At 47.8% G+C, this 23,913-nt stretch overlaps 1 protein-coding gene across 2 annotated transcripts; it reads right to left on the bottom strand.

Moving 5' to 3' along the window:
- Positions 1-1,745: 1,745 nt before the first annotated feature.
- On the bottom strand, positions 1,746-20,378 carry SYNGR1 (synaptogyrin 1). 2 transcript variants are annotated; one of them, XM_085323557.1, is made up of 4 exons: positions 20,262-20,378; positions 10,940-11,177; positions 8,911-9,056; positions 1,746-6,398 (listed from the first exon to the last, which is right to left on the bottom strand). In XM_085323557.1, the coding sequence occupies exons 1-4, from the start codon at positions 20,361-20,363 to the stop codon at positions 6,180-6,182; spliced, it is 705 nt and encodes a 234-aa protein (XP_085179683.1). In that variant the 5' UTR covers positions 20,364-20,378; the 3' UTR covers positions 1,746-6,179. The 2 variants fall into 2 exon arrangements, with proteins under 2 accessions (XP_085179683.1, XP_085179685.1); XM_085323559.1 differs by having other exon boundaries at positions 6,306-7,641.
- Positions 20,379-23,913: the final 3,535 nt, after the last annotated feature.

The raw sequence follows: 23,913 nt of genomic DNA on the forward strand, positions 1-23,913 counted from the left end.
TGCTGATGCATACGATTTTACTGAGTTCCACAATACACTAAACAAAGCCTCAGCTCCTGGAGCCCTGGGATTATGTGAACATTTCATTTTTTTTAACTTTGTATCAGAATTGTGTTTCTAGATGTCATGGCTGCAGGGAAAAGCTTCAAAACATGTTTTGTAAGAACTTGAAATATGAGAAAGCAATTAAAGAGATTTCAAATAATTAGAAGAAACAGATAAACTCATAATGTTGGAGCGTTTTTCATCTTAAATGCTTGTTTTTGGCAACATTCTGTCTCACGAGTTTTTAACTCTTACATTTGCCAACACAGACATTTTTCTTTCTGTGGGTAGGATATTTCCTCAGCGCTGCCACAGCACAATATAAGAGAACCCACAAGCACAAGCAAATCTTTGCTTTTTCAAAACAAAGACTGATCAAAGGACAGGTAGGTATAGCAACATTTCTGGATGTAGTCATATGTGAAAGGAAGCTAGGAAACTCAGGAGGGAAAGTGTGTGTGTGTGTGTGTGCATGCGCATGCATGTGCCCACTTGTGTATGCATGAGCAGAGAAAATTTAGGGGACTGGATACAAACGGTTCACTATCATGTTGCTCTGCTTATTGCCCCCAAGCTGCACAAGCATAGGCACATGCTATGCTCAGGTAATCAGATGATGGGCATATTAGAAGGGTATGAGAGGAAAGCTTTACCTAAGCACTGGAGGGGGTGACATTTTGACATGACATTTTCTTTTTATTGCACAGCAAGTTAAATGAGATTCATTTTAATGATAGGGTATTTAGCACTAAAACTCACTATCTCTAGTGTCCCGAGAGCTCTGATTTCTCAGTATTTTGTTATGTTTTGAAAATGTGTACTCTGCTAGACATCCGAGCAATACTCACACACAGGTGAATACAGGTAAAGACACATCAAAGTAATATACCCATCTTCTTCCCTTGGTGTAAAGCTACTGATGTTTACCTTCATATAGGTTTTTATCTTTTATTCCTGTATGTTCCCCATCAATATCTCCTAAGACCKTATCCCTTTCACAGCTGAGCCGACTTCCCTCCCCAACCCCTCACATGGTACTTCCAGCTCCTTCCCTTGTTTTCCTGCTGGTTACGTAAGAGACGCTTGACAGGGTGGATGGTTTGAAACATAAGCCAAGCACAAGAAGGAACTGTTAGCTCTTCTTGAAATGTCTCTCTCAATAAGGGCCATTATTTAGGTCTCTCTTGTCCATTCAGCCACTGATTTTCACTGAACCTGTAGAACTTACTACCTTGGGTGCCATCTGCACTGTCACCAGGAGATGCGTTGGTGTGGGTGATCTAGTTCTTTGCTTGAGGTGCCCCAGATGATACCCAGACTGTGGGACCCCAGGACCCTCTGGGCCAGATGGGTGTGACCCCACTGCAGGCCATGGCAGCCCCACAGTACCCCTTCGCTGCTCTACATTTCTGCTTCCCTTGCAAGGCAGTGCTTCATCCTGCGCCAGAACAGTGCCTGGATGCACGTGAACCTATAGGCAGTATGACCAAGGGACTGAGACATCAGGGTGAAAATGAGTGCTCTGGTACCACAGTCCTGAGCCATGGGTTAACAGTAACCAACAAGTTACCAGGCAAGTCCTGTCTATCATCAGACATAAACCAACGGGCCAGCCTGGCCTGCCTTTGGTGAGCCTTGCCAAGCAAACTAGGCTAAAAAAGCCACCCTTTCACAAAGAAGAAGATCCATTTTTTATATCGTTTGGTTATTTTGAATGTCATAACTTTATTGAGACACCAGTAGTTACCACCTTCACTTTGTTAACCACAAATATATAGGACATTGTAAACACAGGTGCCAAGGTGGCACGGTTCGCTGTAGTTGGAGTTTGGAACGGATGGGCTGAGGGTCAGAGGGGRAGGAGGGGAGAAGGGACACTCGGGCTTAGACAAGTCCACTCTGGGGATCCTGTATGCAGCAGGCCATCCATGAGTCATCGTATATACGTATATATGTATAGCTTTATATTATACATCTTTTTAAATATATATTTATATAATATATATACTATACACAGGCAGTAATGCTGCAGGAGGAAGGGCAGGGCAGCCCAGATGGTGTTAGAGATGCCACAGAAGTACCAAAGTTGTCTGGACGAATGGTTTGAACTTGCTGCATGAGGTGGCCTCACTGGACTCCATGCCTTGTGTGCACTCTGGAGACCGGAGTGGAACCTTCTATGGGAATCATCCCTCAACGCTGCCTTCCCAGGTCCTCCTAAGTGCTTAGGAGGTTGCAAGATGTGGGACCAAAGATGCCCTCCTCCCCTGAGGGAACTGGCAAGAATAATGTGGATGGGAAGGGTGTACAATGAGGTGACAAACAGCATGGCGGGGATGTGTGCGGGACAGGGGAACCTTGTTCCTCAATACCCATCAGGAAACCAAAGTGATAGGTGGGGCAAAGTTTCATCACCTCTTTGCCCTTCACAGCCCTAACTTCCATAAAACAGTCCTTTACTTAGGAGTTTCACAAGACAAGGGGACATCAAGGGACCTGTGCTCACAACAGAGGATGGCATGTGACTCAGCAACATAATCCTCTCTAATCCAGACAAATGGCAGAGGAGGCAGAAAGCCTTTGTATCATTTTGCTTATATGGCCTTCCTTCTGATCTTCTGCTCCTTAGAGTGGGACTGATCTCACCCATGTTTAAGACRTAAAAGGGACATGTCTTAGCCAGCTACCCAGGCTTTACCTACAGCCCTCAGAAATAGGCAGCACCTTAACAGAAGTGCCTCAGGCTCACAGGCTAACCAACCCCTTGGACAGGCTGTATCTCTCATCAGCTGCAGAGCCAACCTATGCCATGGGAACCTTCATTTTAAAGAGCTACATACAAACAAAATGAATCCTACCCCCAGGTCTGTCRTCACCAGGCTGCCCTGGCAAAGGCTGAAAGGAAGTTAACCTGAGGAGAGTATGCCTTCTCCTACGAGCAAAAGCAAAAATTGCTTAAGTATGTACTATTATAAAGCGTCCCCTGCCACACCAGTCCCTGTTCTGCAACTTAAAATGAGAAAGAAAGSGACAGAGAGGCAGGCAGTAACCCAGGATGAAGCCATCTGGCTCACCTCCCACTGACAGGTCTGTTCTGAGGGAGAGGCCCATTTCCACCTCAGGCCTGCCAGAGTCCATCAGTTACATGAGAGAAGCAAACCAAAGAGAATGCAGAAAAGCTTCCTCAGCTGTCAGCCCCAAAGGATGTTTAGCCACTAATGCAGCTCTAATGGGAGAAGGGACAGATTAGACTGTCCCATGCTACACCCTAAAGCAGACCTCTAGGTGAGACTTCCCCAGGTCTGGCCCATACCTCCTCCTCATAGGCCCAGTCCCTCCTGATGAGGGGTACAAGTGATGGGCAGTTCCTCCTGGGAAGTACAGTGCATTTTTGTGCTGAGGGTTGGTTATTTATAGTTTCCTCCTCTTCTTGGTTCTTCCTTTCTGACATCACCCAAAATGAAAGCATGAAGGATGATACAAATGAGTCTGGGCGAGTACACTAGTTTTTCTCCTTCTCCACCTCATTTTTCTTTCTGTGCCCTTCCCTGGTGGAAGAGATGGGCTGGAGGCAGCTCCCCCCACAGCCACAGTCATGACAAATCTCTCAATAAAGCAACCCCCTACTAAGCCTAAATATCAGACTGGTCCCACAGAAAAAGAAGCCTAAGGGGCTTCCTTCTGAAAAATACCCTTCCTATTTACAGTACTGTTTTCAGAGCCACAGAGCAAGGGATGTACCAAGTTCCTTCTTGTGCTTCAATCAAGCCTACTGGTCTCTCTCCTCCTTTACTAGTGGTTAACCACAAACAAGGGATAACAAACCATGGGGAGGGCTACCCACAGAAAGAGTCTGCAAGCAATGTCTTAGCCCTTGCCATGTTTCTCCCTCACCCTGCAGTCAAGTCTAGCAGCCCTTAAAAGCTCAAAACAGCACGTAGAAATTGTGCCTAGGTACAATGGAGAAAATTGCCCTCCCTTTGGGGCCTGCAACCCTCGGTTTTCTACCCCTTCCCTGTCATGGTGGGAGAGCTGGAGAAAAGTAACACTAGAAGGAGCGGAAGGACTGGTAACCTGGATGTTTTATGCTGTCCTAATGGGAATCCTAATGAAACAGGACTCAGTGGCCTCCAGACAAGATGTTCACACAACCTCAGGCCAGACATGTGTCCCCTCCTCCTGACTCTTGAAGGTACTACAGGGAATAGGTTGAACGCACAGGGGAAGCACCTATGAGTTTGGGGTCTGCTCCTGATCTCTGTCACTCAGGCCAGTGTTACTTGGACCAGGCTGGCAGCCTGGGGAATGGAGCTCCTCACTGCTGCAAGACATACCCAGCCTTGCAGTTCAGCTTCTTGTGCTCTGAGAGTTGTCTGTGCTGGGGAAAATTGTCCCAGTGGCTATTGGTGAATTATTTCCCTTCTTTAGGGACACTGTTTTCTAGAATAAACATTACTTCTATCCTGGAATAAATAGTGTGCTTCCACAGCAGCATCTCTACTTGAAACAAAATCATCAGGAGTGTGGAAGAGCATCCATATGAGGTCTGGCAGTCACTACTGCCACCTAGGTGAGGCTTTAAAGACAACCAGGATTTCAGATGCTGCAGAAGGAGCACTATGTAAGGTATAGTAGGGCAAATTTTCAGACAGGTCAGCCTGGCCCCAACCAACTTTGTAAGGACAGAGCACATCCTCCTATTTCAGCTCACTTTGCTGAACTGCACACTAAGACTTCCTCCTCATTTGAGTGGGAAGCAAAGCACAGAGCTCAGCTGGGAAGGCACAGGACCCTTTACTACTTGCTTACACCCCTGTGTAACAGCCAGACACAGGCTGGCCATCATAGCAGCCGTATTTCTGCTGGGGGAATCCTGCTCCATTCCTGCATATTATAAAGATGGTGTCAGTGAGAAGCTTTAGAGTCTGGTAGCAGAGGAAAGGAGGATTCAGAAGGGCATGAGGAAGACTAGCTTTTTTCTCCTCCCTCTCCTGCCCAAGGTGAATGGAAAAGCTCTCCTCTTCTCCTGATTAGACTCTCTCAAACAGCCTAGCTGGGGACACGGACTTCCTAGGAGCACACCTCCTCCATCCTTCCTCCCTGAGAGCCTGCACCTTGGGGGCCAGGGACTCAGCACAGCTCCCCTGTCCTGCCTCACTAAACAGTGCTAATCTGAGAAGAGTAGCAATTAGGACATACAGATGAGGGGAAAAACACAACCAGCTCAATCCAAAACTCAATCCAAAAGGACATGGGGACAGAGTGACTCTCATAACACTGTCCCTCTACTTTACTCTGTCAAGTCAGGCTTCTCTTCAAATCTGCAGATGCGTATGTGGTTTTTATCTGTACCTGCAAATCTTCCTCCTTCCCTTCCCACTTTCTCTCTCTGTGCTCCCTCCCCTTCTTCCCCCTTGCTCAGTACCATTCCTCCCCAAATTCTCTAAAAATAAAGCATCCCTCCCTCACCTGTGTGCATCAGTGTGGGAGAGAAAAGCACCTTTGTCTTTGCACGCCTGCGTGGGGAACCCTTTCCCACTCCCCCACCCACCTACAGCCCTCCCTCAACCCTTGCATGCCTGCATGCTAACTCTCACGCCTTCTCCGCTTTTTGCCACCTCATGTTCCCCTCCCTGAGCAACCAGGCCTTGGGCCCGATTTGGATGCTCCTACATCTACTTCAGCCTTTAGCAGCACCAGCTCTCCTAGGAACCTCTTGGTCCCTGTTTCCTCTTACCCCTTCCTTTTCCTTTCCTCCTCTACTGCCTTTTTCTTCTGCTCTGCTGGTGCCATAATCCCTCTCTCCTGTCCACCAAGCGAATGAACCAAATTCTTCACTCCTGCAGTGAGGGAGGAAGGAGAGAAGAGAAACAGGGACCCTTCTTGTTGCAACACAGTGACACATTTGGAACAACTTGGTTCTGGTGGGTAACTCTGAGGACAGGATAAGAAAGAAGTAATGGGGCTTGCTTTTCTTTTTAAAAAACAATAAAAACAGATGACCCAGAAGGCTGGAGCATAGCTGAGAGCCACCACTTGTGCCACTACGCACGTGTCTGTTTTGTGCCTCGGCCTTTTGCCGGCAGTGGGAAAGGGGCAGAAGGGAAGGGAGGAGGGGAAGGGGCATTGGTGGCTCAGTAGTTCTGCGTTTGGTACCCCTGTGTCTCGGTGTCAAAAGCATCTGCCGGAGGGGGCTGCTGGTACGTCCCCACCGTATCTGTAGCATCCTCCTCATTCGTGTAGGGAGCATAAGGCATGCCGGAGTCCTGGCTTGGGTCCATGTAGTCCTGGGAGAAGAGGGCCGAATCGGCACCCAGACGGAAACGTTGATATGCCAGGAATGCCTGGCCCACCTTTAGGGGAGGAGATACAGGAGAGAGATGGGAAGCGGAGAGGGGATGGKGGAGGAACATACCAAGAAAGAGAAACAAACAAAAGCAGGGTTAGTAGTGGTTATGGATTAGTGTTGGAAGCCCATCTAGAAGCTCACCGGTAAAACACACGAGAGCAAGGAGACTTAGATTGTCCCTCAGAAAGCGTGAGCCCACTGGGAGAGAGAGGTGGGTAAACTAGGATATCTGTAACTCCAGCTGGCTGCATGTAGCCTGCCGGGCATCTCCTGCCCAGTGATGGGGTTTCACTGACACGGCACAGATTGCAGAGGCTCAGACAGCCTGTGGATATCCAGTTAAGAATCTCCTGTCCCTGGGGAGGCATTCTGCCTCAGGTCCACCTCAGGAGGTTCATCTACTGGGCTGGATATATGAGCCATTTCACCTGAAGCCCTCAGAGGCCAGGAAGGAGAACAAGATTTGACCTGCAGTAGTGAGATAGTGGTTTCCCCCAATAATTCTTTTTCTGCAGTTAACCTGCCAACATCTGCAGAAGGCAACATGGACCTTGAGAAAAGAGAAGGGAGGGAAGGCAGCTATTTCCCATACTGAGGTGGTTAACAAGCATGCTGCTGCCTCCTGCCTCAGGCTCTGGAGGCAGACTGCTCTTTGGTGAATTGAGAGCGGCTTGGCAGAGTTTTTAGCATCACACACCCCAGCAGGCATGGCTCCTCTTCCCAGAGCATCCCTGATAGAAGTGAGCAGTCTAGCAGGTTAACCCTGCCCTGCAGGAGAGGTCTGGCGAGAATGAGGGGTGGGAGGAAATGGAAAAGATGTACTGGTGGAAGTAGATGGTGTCTCCTGGCTGAAATATTAGGTCTGATCAGTCACTGAGAGAAAGGCACAACAGTGTTACTCAGGATTAGTTAGGGTGCAGGTGAGGGGAAAAAGGGGGAGCAGAAGAGTAGGAGAAGTTGCCAGTTCCAACTCCCAGTGGGAAACTACTCATTCAGTGGACGGCCTGGCCCATTCCTATTCAAAGGCCCATTTCACCCTGCAGTGATGCCATACTGACACCCATGCTCAGGGAGTTGGAAATGTCTGTGCTCAGTGACCTCCTCCATCTGCAGCTCCTTCCCCCAAGCTCCCCCATGAGTGTGGGTAGTTAAGGCAGCAAGGATGGGGAGTTAGGGAAAAGCGTGTTGTATTCTTCCTGAAAAGTAATGTCTCTGAGTCTCCGGAAAGCCAGAAACGTGAGGGAGCCCTGTGAGGAGAGAGAGGGGTGCAGGGAGGAGAATCAGTATGAAAGAGCAAACCAGTGCATTTGACTGAAAAAAAAAAATCAAAAAAAAAGGAACTGGAGGAAAGGCTGTCATTCAGCCACCTGCAGCCCMTGCACAGGAGAGGATCACGATAGGTAATGGCATTCTGTTGAGAGCATTCCTTTGAAAAGAGAGTCCTGGGGGACCCCTTCAAAAGCCTTGACTACTGTGACACTTTTTTGCCGCAGCCTGAGGAGCACTGCTCTTTGCCAGGGGCCTTCAGCAGCACTCAGAGTTCAGGACGCAGCTCGGAGGGGGACATACTTGTTTCTGTCCCTTGTCCCCACCATCATGTTGGTGAAGGTGCTGGCTGCATAGCTCTCACAACCCCTGGCAGCCCCTTTCCCTCTGTGACAGCTTTGTTTTGTGACAGCACCCTTCCTTTCTGGGCATAACCACCCCAAAACATCACCTGCAGGGAGAAGATAAAGCCACAGGGAATTACACAATGAACTCTAACATGGGGAATTACACTTTAGCTCTGACATACAGGCTCTTTTGCAGGAGTCTGTATGTGGAGGGTTGACAAAATACCTCCTTGAACGGATGCAGCCAAGGCACTCACAAGGAGACTGACCTAAAATGCTGTTCTGTTTGGCTCTCTCTTACAACGACAGACAAAACTCACTCAGAACTAGGGCTTTGGGGGCAGGGATGAAATTGTCTGCTTAGGCAAGGAATTGCTGGGGAAAACGAAGTCTGAAGAGATTCCACCMTCAGTTTCCTAAGTGATTCAGTGAAGCAGAGCAGCCATCATGGGTACAGACTGTGATGTGAGAGCTGTGAGGGACACAGACTGCAGCCTCTTGTGGCTGCTGGTGACATGTCACTTAATGAGAGCAAAGCAGGGAAGAGAGATGGATACAGCCCCAGGCCTGGAGCACCCTTCTATCTTTAGTGTCTGAGAGGTGCCAGTGCTGCTAAACTTCTTTGATGCATGGGGTAATGTGGCTTGGGGATGGTGGCTTGTCCAAGGTCATATTAGAGGTTTGTAAAGGAYACTCCTGATATGGGATTCTCATTTCTGTCATACTTATTAATGCTCTAGCATCTTCTTCCAGTAAGGATTGGAGTCTTTGTTCCCAAGTTAACCTCAGAAGCCATGTGAACTGGGATTTCAGAGGGAATGAGTCCTAGGTAGGTACCTGCTATCTCCAAAGCTAATACACTGCAGAGGTCACTTGATCCAACATCATGACTGTTCTACTCACCCAAGTAAAGATGGAGAAGAACGAGAATGTGATGGCTGCTCGGGCTGCATCCCCTCCCTCATTCATTGGGTTGTCCTCTTCTTTTGAAAGTTGCCACTGGTTGGTCAGAAAGCAGAAGCCCACAAACCACAGGAATGCCCAAAAGGCTGGGAGGACCACCACCATCATGCCAAACAGGAAGAGGAGAGAGATCAAGAAATAAATGTGAACAGATTATAAATACATTGTATTTCTGTTGAACTTTCGATCCTGCAAGATTCTCTGCTGTGCGACAGACTGGGCCAAACTGTGCAGCCTTTCTAAACCCTGGTGATGGCCAAGTTGTCAAGGTGACAATAGGTGTCTGCAGAAGGCACCTCAGCAGTGTTAGTATCAGAAGTTTTCATTTGCTTGTCTTTGGACTGGTCACTGGACTTGCTGGGAGGGAGTCTGAAGGGCTTCCAGTACAGGAGAGATCACTTGGGCTCTCTGAAACAGCAACTGCTTCACAACTCTGTCCTGCAAGGACAAGTGAAGAGCAATTTCTTCCAAGCGAACTGCCGAAGGGTGGGAAGCAGCCAGACTGCAATTGCACAGTGACTAGACTTTGCTCAGACTAGCAGAGTTAAGGCCCTTATATTGAAGAGAGGTGCTGAGAGATCATTAACATCCTGAATAGTTTATTAATAGCATCTCAGTTTTACACCTTTTCCGAAAGATGGGTAACACTCTACAATAGTAAACAGGGTAGGAAAAAGCACTGGTAGGCAAAGACAGAACAGCATGGTCTGAGCACCACAGTTTTCCTGCAGGCTTTGGATCACAGCACCCTGTGAAAGAGGTCAAGACAGGGAGAGCAGGAGCTTGGAATCAGTTTGGCATCTGGTGGGGAGGAGTGAGACTGAACTCTCTCCCCCAGGTGTAACCACATGCCTGGCAGGGAGGAAAATGGACATTTGTAAGTGGTAATGAAAATAAGTGCTCACATCTTTGGAGCATGTTCCTATTCCTTYCCCTCTTTGCATCCCATTAGCTACACACAGGGCTGCCAGAGAGGGGGCAAATGTGCTAAACATGAACAAACTTCCAAGCAAGAAGTCCTAAACAAGTTCAGATGCTAGAACTGTTCCTGCTCTGACTCCACTTGTGGCTTCTTTGATGAACTGTAGGGGAATTTTGAAATGGAGAAGTTTCACTATATTGATGTAATAAAGCAGGACTGTGATTCAGGATCACAGCACGATCATGATGTTATCAACTTGCCTTACACATGCATACACATACATGCTCTGTCTGTCATTTCTACACACTACTGGGATGGAGAGAATTTGACTGTAAATTAGAATAGGACTCAGTGTTTGAATAAGGTCCTCYGCAACTATCAGCACAAGGAATGCCAAGTGACTGCAAAGGAATGATTTAGTCAGCCTGCATGAAATCTTCATCATTTAGTGTTGAAATATATGTGGTTCAAACACTCATACTGAAGCTGGAAAAGAAAAACATACCATCTCCAGACATGCACACTCAGCCTTAGCAAGCACAAGCACACAGGAAGACAAGACAAGCTGATCCTAAGGGGCTCCTTCTAAGCTGTGTCTACAGAGAACAGGGGAGAGGCATCAGCCAGATGCTTCTTTCTTTTGCAGGTCACGTTTGTGGCAGTCTGTCRTTAACAGCAGGACAGCAGTGTGTGTGTACAAATTTGGCCCCACCACACAGAGCTGCCTTTGGTCTCCCTAACTCTCTCCTGGACCACAGTGAAGCTGCCTGCAGAGCTGCCCCTGAAAGAAAGGCATTCAGAGAAAGCGTGCAAGAGAGAAGTGGTGAAGGGGGAGAGAGGAAGAATGACACCATAAAAAAGAAGGCAAGAAGAAGAATTTGGATGTGAAGAAGTGCAAGGAAAAGGAGAAAGGGAAGGCCCGACAGAGTAAGGAGCCCAAAGAGCTCTCTGCTAGCAGGAAGCCTGGTATGTGAGGTGCTAAAAGATCCTTCCCTCTCCCCAGCCCATGGTGGAGAGGGCACTATGCCATCTAGCCAGGAAGCTTACCAGAGACTCCGATGTCTGAGAGAACTGCCTTCTTGCGGTCTTTGACACTGCTGATCTGTGGAAAGTAGGCATCCAGAGCCAGGTAAAGAAGGCAGCTGAGGAAGGCGAGGACACCCACAGTAATGCCATAGTTGCAAGCATTGCGATTGCGGTTGAAAATGCAGTGCTCTTGTGACTCGTCCATGCGGTTCACATACCCTTCATTGACAATGGAGCCAAACACCACGATGGAGAACACCTGGTGGGGAGGGAGGCAGCAGAAACATGAGGGCAAGTCTAGTCTCTGGACTAGCACGCAGGAGCAGAGCTCTGCACAGGATGGCTGCCCATCATAGGCATCTCTGCTGTGCAGAGTTCCTGTCCCACTGTCTTGTTTGGACTATAGCCATGAGGAATTTACTGAGGAGATGGTTTTATTTTATTTCTGAGGATTAACTTAAAATAGGACACTTTTAAATTTATTCTTTTTATCCTTCTGATCTAAACCGATGTAAAACAGTCTCAGTCTGGAGTAAGGGCGGCTTCCTGCAGACACACAGCAGTCAATATGGAGTGTAAATTAGGATACAGTTTTGGTAGAGGTTTATCTGTACAAGGACTCCAAGCAGCGGAAATCCTCTTAGTCTGCATTTATTCTTCCACCCACTCTTTCTCCTTCTAGGAATTCATCGTTCCTACCACACATTTGTTCATTAATTTTATCTATCCCACTACTATTCTATTACTATTCTATTTTCCCTGTTCACCTTCCCACAATCCATAACTCCGCTTGTTCTGCAGGTCCATTCTGCAAGGTTCTCTCTCTCCTCATCTCCCTGCACTTCATACATCTGCTTTCTCCCCTAATTTTGCATCTGCCAAGCACCTAAAACCATCTATCCTTCTGTTCACAGACATATTCTGCCCACTCATCCATGTGTTGACACACCTCCACCCTTCCCCATGGATTTCATGGGCCAAACACCACCCCTCCGGATCCACCTGGCAGGCCAAGTGCATGTGCAACATCTGTCAGTTCTGGCTGGTTCAGGTTAGCATAGGTGATTCTGCATGGCTTTCTTCCCTAGTCCAGTGCTATTGTTCAGCTGCCCCTCAAGTTGGGCCTTTTTATGGATTTTATCACTTATTCCAGCCATTCAGAAAATCTAAGTGAATAAAGTGGATCCACTCAGAAAGCACAAGGGACAGATAGATTCTCTTCTCTCTCTTCCCATCCACTCACATTGCAGTTGCTCTGTTTGCTCCTATGCACTGGGTCACTGAGACCATTCAGTTTTGCTTGCTGGCTCAACACATTTATCCACCTCTCTACTCCGTGAATCCTCCCTTCCTGCCCATTCACTGGCACAATCTGCTTTTGCTACTCTTCTGACTCTTGCACTTACTGTCTTTGTAGGTAATACCACAAGCTGATCAAAGTTGCAGAAGAAGAGCTCCCATGATTCTTCTCTACCTGCCACTGCCACTACAGCTGTATGTTCTTTTAAATCAGGTAGAATTAAGGGTAAGTCCAGGTAGAAAGCCATAATCCACAGTTATCAGTTTAATCTTCATGCACTGACTTAGCCTTTGTCTCCTGCTACAAAGCCTTCTGTCTTTGACACAGCAGGTTCACCAAAGCAGAGTGGTATTTACAGCAGCTCCTTCTTTCAACTCAAATAAACCTCATATCCCAAGCACAGCTTCTGCTCAAAGTCACAGAGGAAAGAGAGGAAGATTACAGTGGCATGTACAGATTTTTCTTCACAGGGGTATCTTGAGACCTCAGAAGGCACAGTATGTGTTAAATACAGACCGTCCAACTCCAGCAACTGTGGTGCCAGACAGTTGCTTTTCACAGTAATCTTTTGCTTGGCAGTTTTGGATGGTGACGTGTGTAAATTTGCAAACAGGTTTCTGGAAAGTGAGCCACCAAACACATGCAGAGAAACCCTCCTGAGGACATGCAGCAATTCTCTCAGCTGCCTGCAAGGGCCCCAGGTAGACGGACAAGGGGGCCTCAAGAGTGGAGCCCAAATACTTGTGACTAGGATTTCACCACGCCGCTCTGCTAGCATGGGAGTTATCTCTGCAACAGGAGCCTATCACATCGTAAAGCAGGGAGTACAGTAACCGCTTCCCAGTCCCTGAAGTGAAGCAGCAAACAAAAAGAAGGGATGGCCAAGTCTTGTGCAGAGAGTGGAAGTAGCTCTAAGGATTTGCTCTGTCAGAAGGCCTCCTGTATTGCTTAACCCGCTCGTCATGTCCTCCCCTGCTCCTTGGATAACTGAGAAAGCAGAGAAGCTGCTTTGCAAACACAGGGATAAATAATTAGTTGGTAAGTGCCAATCTGATACATAATCTGTCAGCAGTGGGGTTGGAGGCTTCAGATCCACAGCGCAGACCCTGGTCTCAGTCTTCTTCCCTGCACTGATCCCCACTCATTGGCTCTTACCTTTCAGGCCTAGTTTCCTTGCCCATCCAGGTTCTGTCTCTCTTTACATTCACCCCTCCTCATCCCAGTCTATTCCTTCCATGCCATCCTCCCTCCTTGCCTTGGTCAGGCTTTTGTCCCCTCTACTTTCCGTTCAGGAAGTTCCCTTCTCCTTGCTGACTAGGTGCCATGGACAGAGGCAGTGAGGGCACACAGGATCAATAGTTTTCCTGATCTCAGTATTGGTGTCACATGGACCTGTGGCATCAAGAACCAGAGGAAAAAGCTTACTCACAGTCCCTTTCAGTCAGACAGATGCTCAATGTAGACCATGCTTCAGCTACAAAACTCTAACAAGTTATCGATTGAAACTCATATTATTTTTCACCCCAAGGCTCATAATTTGGTCACATTTGGGTTGCTGACATTGGACATATTTTTGACATGCTAGAGCAAACTAAGAAAGCTGGAAGCCAATGCTCCTAAGCACAGGGACTGCATGGTATCTTGGAAAGGTTACCAGAGTCTTTTAAGTATGGAAGTAAAACAAGTTATTTTTCCTCCTTGTTCTTGSAGTGGACCTTTTTGGATGAAATTGTGAAAAACAAGAGCAAATGAAAAACCTTTCTGCTTGAAGTAAACATCTAGGCTTCAAAATTTCAGTTTGAATGGTTCAAAAGGCCAGCTAAACTGCACACAATTAAATATAGGATCTTTTAATGAGAAGAGTTGCACACCTTAACTACAGACTGTGTTGACAGCTCTGCCTCAGATAATTTGCAGCAAGCACTGTATTCCTCTAACCTGAGGGAGAGCTGCCAAACTCCTTGAAGTGAAGTCTGACTGTGAGGCTGTTACCAGAGCTGACACTGTCACCTGAAATATCAATCTCCTTATATCAGGATTACAAAGTGGGTGCCTGGTTTTCCACAGCATTAGACAAAAAAAACGTACCTTCTCTTTGGAAGACAAGAAACAATCTCAAAAGAGGAGTAATCTGGGATTCATTTTTTGTTTCAGGAATCAAAAATGATATAATGTTGATTCCCTGACTTGGGTCAACACTTTCAACAAGCTGTATGGTGAATCTCTGCTTACTAATTATGGGATGAATGAACTTCTCTAATGGTCTCTTCCCAGAGACACCTCTGTTTTCTCTGCTCATATCCTGATACACATCTTTGCTCTGCTTGGGTTTATTGCTGGCCTGGAACAGCCTTGACCTGGGAGTGAAAGAAGCAGAGTGATTCCTTTTTGCATTTGTTCTTTTATACTTATGTATGTTGGCACTTTGTAAAGATCAAGTTCAGAGTCATAGGACCACAGGGACATCTCAGTCTCATTAAAATTTCAAGCAGAGGTGGCAAGTCGAACTTCCTTTCTCCAGCTTTTGTCAGAAAAGATGCTACAACTTCTTTCTTATAAAGAGTGACACAGTAAAAATTGTTTCCCAGCCTGAAGGTACCTAAGATAAGACTTACTGTCAAGCATCTGTTTAAGACAGTCTTAGTAGTTTTCTGAGGAGATTTCATTAGGGGTATTCTCATTTGTGAGTATAACAAGTCACTGCAAATGCTTATCAGCTGCATCCTAAAATAGCCGTGCCAAAGTACTGTCTGCCATTAGTATAGAACACAACATRGTTGTCTAAGCAATGTCTCTTTCTCTCCGTGTTTTTCTCACTACAGATATCTGCTCTGGTATTCATAATCCATACACCATTCCCTGGTGCTCCAGAGAGGGAAAGGTTAGTGGTGGGGGGAGGCCTTGCTCCCTGTGTCAGCCTGCCACTGCCTTCACAAGAGGGCCCCTCACAGCAGGACACCACTAGGATCATCAGTGCACTGAAGAATTCAGCTGGACTGGATAAAAACAGAACGAGCAAGAACTGGCAGAAGAAAACCAGAAGTTTCAAAGCAACAACCAGAGTTGGACAGCAGAACAAGCAGTTGCTGCTGCAGTTTGCTTGTTTTATCTCAGTGATACCAATGTACCCAGAAGTTACTGCAATTGCACAGCAAAACCATTTTTTTAGAAAAGTGATAATTATGAAAGCTTATGAAAGATCTTGGAGCCCTCAGAAAAAAAGCATGTTGCACACCTAAACCACAGCAATTATTTCTTGTCAGTAAGGGGGTGGGTGGAAGATCACTAACTTAGCAAGTCATCATAGAAAGATCAAGAATTTTGTATTTCCTTGATTTTGCAATCCATGTCTGTACAAGGATAACTCAGGCAGCAGGTACAGTATGAATGTCTGTATGGATTATAAACAAAAATCCCCAAAGTCTGCAAGGATGAACCATGTATGCTTCAGTTCCCATCACAACTTCATCACTTACAAAGACACACTGACCATCAGCAGCACTGATACAACCCTGTTTCCTCTATGCATTACTGCTGCATGYTACTTGTAGTATAGAAATACTCCCATTTTGTACAGCAAATCCCCATTTCACAAGGCCTTGTGTATAGCAACTAGGCAAATGGCTCAAAATGCATGTACGGCTGCAAAGATGAGGTAAGAGGGGAAGATGGCAGAGTATTTTGAGATGTACAAAATACATTGAGATGCACAAAAGTTACGTGATTTGTCAAAAGACTTACAGAAAACAAGCACAAAGCACTGAATCCTCATATTCCCCACTGCAGCACAGTGCTTTCATTGCAAACTATTCTCCCATTCTGTAGGGAGATGTAATCAACTGCTCTCTTATGCTCAGTCATGAAAACCAGATAGTCATCCACAGCTTCATGCACCTCAGTGGCATCATTTCTTCAGGTAGTCTGTTTAAGTAAGTAAACAGGATTTAAAGTAGCTAGAATTTTAGCCTGACAGGGTTTTCTTAAGTCTTCACAAGCAACTTCAATTGGCCAGGTGTGCAACCTGTTTGAAGGTACACATTTATGGCATAAGCAGTAATATATTCTAGAGGAGATCTGGCTGAGTCAGCATTGCTGCTGGGACCCTGCTTTTCTTGACTTSACTGCTCCTTAAATACTGCATCAACATAGGTTTTTGCAATTATTTTTCTAGATTTTTGTTTTTGCTGAAGACTCCAAGTGCAAAGCCAAGCAATCTGCACAGCTGACAAAGACAGAGGGTTTCATTAGACATGCCTGTCAGGGCTTTGAGTTMAACTGTATCACCCAGGGCTGGTCTCTGTTCCGGCACAACACTGATGCCATTTAATCTTTGAGAGCTTCCTGGAGCTCCCTGGCGCAAGGGGACACAGCTCAAACTGCTTCAGACCCTGTACATTGCCCACATTACAGGGCTGGCTTGCTCTGCAAAGTCTTTGCTCCACATATTCTCCTCTTATTTCTCCCCCCACTCCACATACACCTGCCAATAGACCTAGAAAACTTGGTGTTTTTCTGGTACCCTGTTAATAAAACTGGGGGAGCCTACCTCTATACTCCTGTCAGCTTTCATGGCTGGCAGAACTCTGTTTCTGTTGCTCTGGATTCACATCACTGTYGGAGGAGTTTTACAAGCAGAGACCTTTATTAAGACTCAGGCGGCAGTTCCCTAGGGCTGTGCTCTCCAGTGGAAGAAGTGCTCCTATAAAGGAGTCTCTCTGCTCCTTACCAGCCCTTCCCCAGGTACGAGGCTGYCCCATCCATACCCCGCTTCCTTGCCTGACGGTATGCTAGCACAGTAGCTGAAAGACATGGGAAAAATGAACCAACGCTGGAGCCCTCAGGAAGGAGACCAGGAGAGGTGCAGTGTTCTCCCATCTCTGTTTCTCAAAGGGCCTGTGCTTGCTGTCACAAGTGTGCAAGGATTTGCTATGGCAAGAAAAATATAGAACAAAAGGCTGCAACCTGCCACAAAAGACCTCGTTTTCTCTCACTGAACTGTGGGATCTGATCATGGCAAAGGCGAGAGATGCCCGGTCCGTYGCTGCCTCTCTGCCATAGGCTCAGCCCTGCAAAAAGCCCTCAGGCCCTCCTGAGCGTCATGTGAGGCTTTCCATCAYGCTGCCCGTTCCCAGCCGTGCACTAGGCGCTTCTGAGCGTCATGTGATGTATCCACAGCACAGTGATACATTAGGATTTTCCTGCGGCTCATCTGAGGAATTTGTCACGCTGCCTCCTGACTTCTTTCCTGAGATCTCCAATGTGGTTTTAGCAAGGATGAGGTTGAAGGGGCTTTCTGTCAAGCTGGCTGTTTTGGCTTGCTGAGATGCCCTCCAGTCACAGGCTCTGTCGCACTGCGTGTCTCCTCTCCTAAACCCTTGCTTTATTCTATTATAAAAAGGAAATAGTTTGGTGACATAATATTCCTCATGGGACTTAAAATCAAATCCACCTCAGAGAGAATGAAGCAATAACCTCTTCTGTGTCTGAACTGGTAATGACCAGGAATAAATCTATTTAAAAGAGAGCAAGTGCAGGGGAGGGTGCAAATAAGAGACTAATCAGAGATGATCTAGTTTTCACTTTCATTCGGCCACTCACAAATGGAGTTTGTGGAAAGCTTTGGAGAGTCCTAGACAGACACGGATTATTATTATTTTTGTCACTAGTTCTACTCATATTTAATTCATTTTGAAGAAAACATATGCAGCTTTTATAAGCATGGGACTGGCAGCTTGGGAACAGAAGGCGTCTGTTTATTCGCTCCAGCCGGCATCATGTGGGGAGCAAATGCCTCCTGCCCATAGTCTTGATGGCACATCTGAGCCCTGACCTGGGAAAATCACCTCTATGTAGATGGTGAAGGAGGTCAGTCTCCTGGTATACATTTGTCCTTGGTTCCTATGAGCGTCTGATGAGGAAAGAGCAAAGGTTTATCAGCCCCCACCTCCTATTAGATGCCCAGCTCATTCCCCCGGCCAGTAACTGCGTGGCACCAGCTTTCCAGCCAGGGTTGAGCTGGAGCAAGTATGCAGAGGCTCCACATAACATACCTAATTCCTGCCATGGGATCTGCAGCASGGTTACTCACCAGCCTGCTTTTTCATACATGGCTTAGCAGCTGACAGGTCAGCCATTAACTCTTTCACCTCCCACCAGAGCCATGCTTGGGAGCCCTCCACAAAGCACCCCACAGAACCTAGAGTATTGAACCCACCCCAGCAGCTCTATCCCAGAGCGATGGTGCAACACAGCTGCCCTCAGAGCCAGCCAGAAAAGCCTCAAGAGCAGCAAGGCCTGAGTTGTGCAGGAGAGCCCTCCATCAGGCCATTTCCCAATGCTCCATGCATCTCCAGGCTCACCTCAGGGTCCCTAACTGGGGCCCCGAATCCCCCCAGCGGGCCCCGTTTCTCTCTGCATTGAGCAGAGAGTGCCCCTAAGCCAGCCGTCTACAGCCAGACCATGTGAACAGCCCATTCTGCTGTAAATGTCCCATGCCCGGCAGTCTCATTGAGGGAAGAAGAGCTTTCCTGGGCTAAGACACATACGCATTGGTGTAACAGCGAGCTGTGTGCCTAGATCCCAGAAGGCAACTTCAAGAACCTCAGTCCAGTCCCGCAGGCCTCATGCTCTTCCTGACTTTTAAGTGAAACAGTATCTTTTGTCCCACCACTCTTAGTGGCAACTCCTTGGGTCATATCCTCCCTTTTCCAGGTTGGCATCCAGGTTCTTCTGTGCTTTCCAGACACTTACCACATCGCCAAGTCACCAGCCAGTGAACTGACTGTCTGAAAAAAAATCACATCTTCTTCTGTAAGGAAGAGTTCAGTTTTCTTTCTAGCCACACATCTCTCTCTCCTTGGTTTGGCTGTGCCAGCCTAAGTTGAGGACCACTATCTGGTACTGTCTCTGCCTATTACGGTCACACTACACCTCTTTGCTGCCCTACCTTGCTGCAGATGTTTGTCTTGGCCCTATGTCATCGTCATTCAGTTTCTTTGCTTCTCTCTTGTGCCTCTCATGTTTTGAAATAGTAGATTACATGTGATTATCTTATTTTTTGCTCATATTCTGAACAGCCTTTGGTCCCTGTGTGCTACTTCTCAGATTTTTAGCGGTATCTGCAAATACCATTAACAAGAGATCTGTTCCTGCTCCAAGATACTTCCTGAAAGTGTTATGTTGGAAATAATATAACCTGCTAAATCCAATCCCAAATCACTCCACTGTGCACTTCTATCGTTCTTCTTTTAACAAACATAGCCTCTCACCTAGTTCCAGTCACAGTCATGCAACTGTGCAGCTGTCCCCTGCCCCACGTCATGGAGGGGACTCTACTGCTCAACTCCATGGGTGTAAAACAGAAAAGTCATGGAGTGAAGTAAAGTATGCAAGAGGGCCAGGCCTGAATCCCATACTCACCAACGAGACAGGCAAAAGCCTGTCTATTTCCCAATAGAGAGAACTTCAGATACTTGGGTAAAAYATCACTGGGAACATCTAAACTAAATTTAACACTGATGGAAAAAAAGATAGAGGTTGCAGCTAGTTTCAGACTGACATACCCCTCAGGCATGAAACAGTGCCACTTGCAATAAGTTAACCATCACTGCAAGTCCTCGTTGGGTGTCCTTTCTGTACAGTGATGGGATGAAGAAGCAAGGGGTGTTGCAGGCAAAGGATCAGTGCGGTGAGTTGGTGATCCAGTGTAAAGGCACAGCAAGGGGCTCTCTGGCAAGCCAGAGCTAGCCCTCCTCTTCCAGCTCACAGGCGCCCAAGCAGCTGAGCTGCTAACGTGCTTGGAGGCCACGCTGCTGAGAGCCGATACTATCAGCTAGCAGGGTTGTAAGGTGAAGCCGTTCGTGCTGGGACACACTACTTCCATCTCCTCTCGAGAGCATGCAGGCCCTGGGGAGAGCTGATAAAGCTGCTCTTGATTTGTAGCACACTAGGAGCTGATGGTACCCTCAATAMGAAAACAAACAATGTTCAACCTCCTGTATGACCAGCGTCAGGCTGCAGCTCAGAATTCAAATCACAGCTGACCTTGGCTTCAGCACACAGCAAATCCCACCATGATGAGGCCTGGAGACAACAGCTCCTGTCTTTCACCTGGCTTGTCTGTTCAGACTGAGCTGTCTTGAACATGCAATGCCTGCAGAGACAGAGAATAGCGCTCTGATCTCAGCTTGAAATGTCTACACAAGCCAGAGGACACAGTGGCAACAGCAGCATGTGATGGAGGAGGAGAGGGAGGGCAGACAGCTCYTTTCTTCACCAAGCCTCCAAGGGGGGAGTGCCCCTCGGCGCTGGAGGGAGACTCGGTGTCTCTATCCATGTGGCAAGTTTTAATGGGCTCTTTTGCCTGAGCAACTGCAGTTTGAAATAWGTTAACCCAAGCCACCTTGCTGGGCCAGTTTCCAAAAAGCAAGTTACCTTTGCCTTGTTTGGCTTTTTAGATGGAACACTGCTTTGGTTTCTGGAGCAAGAAGGTTTCCAAGCAATCAGCAGCTCCTGAAATGACCTGTTTCAATTAACATTTTACTTATATATGGAGCCAGCACCAAGTTCAAAGCCTGTAAGTCACATCCTTCTTTGGAGCTTTCCAGTCCTAAAACAGCTGCTATAGAGCTTGTGGTAGCAAGGCAGAAGGGCAAGTGAACTTGCCAGCTCCCTGCAAATAGGAAGGGTGTAAAGGAGCCTTTTATCTCCACAGCACAGGCTGTGAAGGACTGCAGGTCAGGGTGTGACAAAATTATTCAGGGCTGCGCCCACACTGGTCTGTTTTATTTTTAAAAAGATCCTGGAATTGCACACTGTAGCATAGCTCCTGTGTTACAGCTGGGGTGTCACCTCCAAGTGTGCTGAAAGCAGGTCTGCAAGTCAGGGTGGGAAAAAAAAAGAAAAGAAAAAAAGCCCATGCACCTATGTCTTGCCTACTGTAGGACAGCAGTTGTGTAATTCAGCTCAGCTGAATTACAGCAGTAATCATCTGCATCTCAGCAGTAAAAATAGGGGGGCTGCGTCCCCGTTGGGGCTCAGACTGTTGCCGGCATGGAAAATCTACACAGGGGCTCCTGAGCACGGGAGCGTTTTTTTTAGTAGTGACTTGCTTAGAAAAAGCCAAGCACGAGCAAAGCTACCCTGGAGGATGACCTCCACCACTTGCTAGCATCTATATCAGGCAGCCTTTTTGCAGGAAGACACACAAATATTCTGTCTTCCTGCACATGAAGGTCCGCTGTGTCCTACCTCCAATGCACCCAAGAAGTCTGAGCATCCTCACAACAGTGAGTGCTGGATGGGATAAGTTTGTAAAGGAGGATCTCTCTCCTTGTCAGCAACGAGCAACATACATCATTTTCTATCGCCTCATCTGCTCCAGATCCATCAGCTCTTAATGGGGAATTGCTGCCATCTAAATTGGACTGCAAACTCCACGGGCAGGAGCCAGTTTTACTGACTGTTGGTAAAATGCCATACGCACCTCTGTGTCATAATGAAGTCTAAAACACAGCATGACCTGAGCACAAGGTCATTCTCTTGGGAAGTGATGACAAGAATTTTTGCTCCTTATTGAAGCTTATCACATGTAACAGGCCAAAAGGAGTCTCAAGCTGGCCCTGGCCAGGGAGATGATGGACCACCAATACTATGAGCAGAAAAAAAGTAAATGTCATCTCAGGAGATGGCCATGGAGGTATTTCTATATATACTAGATCAGTTATATGGAAGGACTCCTAATAGAAACTATGGAAAGGGAATGCCCATCATCACTAGAAGAGTTTGGCCCAGCAGTATAAAGGCTAAGCACGGTTGTGATTGCAGCCTRTAAATACACCCAAGGGAAAACACTAGGGAGGGAAAAGCACCATTTAAACTGAAGGGCACAAAAGCAAATGGATTAAAAAACAGACATAGACAGATTTATAGTGGAAGGCCATTGCAAGGAGAACAACTGAACTCTCTCCCAGGGGGGAGTAAGAAGAGCAAGAATCCCAAGAACTATTTTTTTTTCAAGTGAAGTTCAACCAATTTATGAAAGGTGCCATAAAGAATCTGACACTTAMAACAACCTGAGATAGGACTCCATGGCCTATCAGGACCCATCTTGGTCTCAAGTTGAAAAACAAAAACCCCAAAGAACAAAAAACAAAACAAAACAAAACAATCCACAACTAAATACCTGAGGTGACCTTGTGGCTCCCTGGCTGTGCAGAGGGAGAGATGCTAAGGAAGAGAGAAAAAGATCAAGCCAGAGGAAGAACATGAGCAGAAACTTATAGTTAGGGGGAGAAAAGGTGCACGCAGAGCCTTGCACCGCAACAGTCAGGCCAGTTTTGCTTGCTGGACTGCTGACCTGGAGCACCTCCAAGTCCTGCAAAAGGATATTAATTTCTCCGGCCAAGAGCAAGTCTGCCACACGCTGCCTGGGGCGACTCCCATTCTGTCCTCTGTCAAGGTCAGGCGGCGAGTGGCTGTGGGGAAACACCACCAGGTCCCAAAGAGATGCCGGTCCCTTTCCYGCTCAGGGACACCTTCTAGAGCATATAGCTGAGCTCAGAGAGAGAGTCAATAGCAGTGAAGCAGAGGAGGTGCCTAATAAAAAACATATTTGCTGTTCTCCCTCTCTTCCACACACCTTTGGGAAGCCAGAATCCTGCAGCGTTTGCATGAAGTCATAAAGGCRGGGGGAAAAAGGAAAAAAAAGACAGAGAGAGAGAAAGGAAATTCTGTCACAGAGATTAGGAACGGGGAAGTCTTTTTAGGTCACATCACGTCCATCATCCTCGGGCACACACGCTGGCTCAGGAGCCGGGGGTGCCCGTACCGCCTCGGCCAGCTCCCAGCAGCAGCCGGAGCACAGAAACCCTGCTCGCCGCGATATCGAGCGTGACGTGCTGCACCGTAAATAAGCCCGGATGGACAGACAGACCGGGCGACCGTATTAACTGCATCCGCGGCTACCTCCGGGCACGGCGCTCTCCAACTACCCTCCGCGCCGCCAGCGGCCACAGAGAAGGGGCACATGCTCTGGCGGCAGCACCAAGCCCCCTTTCCCCTTTACGTGGTGGGGTGGGATGTGTGTGTGTGGGGGGGGGGGGGCACCACCTACACCAGGCCAGGCAACCCTCTCACAGATCTGCCACCCCCAAGCCACCTGCTCCTTCATTTGCCGCTTTCCCTCGTGCCGTATTATTTTTATTGTTCTTTTTTTATTTCCTAAAGCAAGCCCCCGCTTGCTCAGGGCGCCCCGCGCTTCGCCCCCTTGCTCTGCTGCGGATGCGTCCCCTTGGCACCGTCTCCCGCCCTCCCCTTCCCAGCTCTCAGTCTCTCCCCGGCTCCGTGTTGCAGCTTGCTCCCTTAATCCCAATGACCTTCTTGCGCAGCCGCTCCRGCCCCGCGCAGCCATGGGATCAGTGTCACGGGAAGAGGGGAAAAAACCTTGCCCCCGGGGCATCCCGCAAGGGAAGGGGGGGGGGTGGCCCGACGGGACTCCCCTCGCCCTCCCCGCGGCTCCGTTAGGCCCCCGGCATGGAATGAAAACAAGCCACGGGAGCGGSAGGGAAAGAATTACAGGGAAAGGGGAGGGAGAGAAGATGAAATGCAGGAGGATTTGCAGCCCCAGCGCAGCACCTTGCCGGCGGGAGGCCGCGGCGGCGCTGCAGCGCCCACCCCGGGGCGCCCTGTCCCTTCC

The sequence above is a fragment of the Rhea americana genome, unplaced genomic scaffold (assembly GCF_003343005.1).
Source record: "Rhea americana isolate MKP2758 unplaced genomic scaffold, rheAme1 scaffold_85, whole genome shotgun sequence".
NCBI classification, from domain to species: Eukaryota; Metazoa; Chordata; class Aves; order Rheiformes; family Rheidae; genus Rhea; species Rhea americana.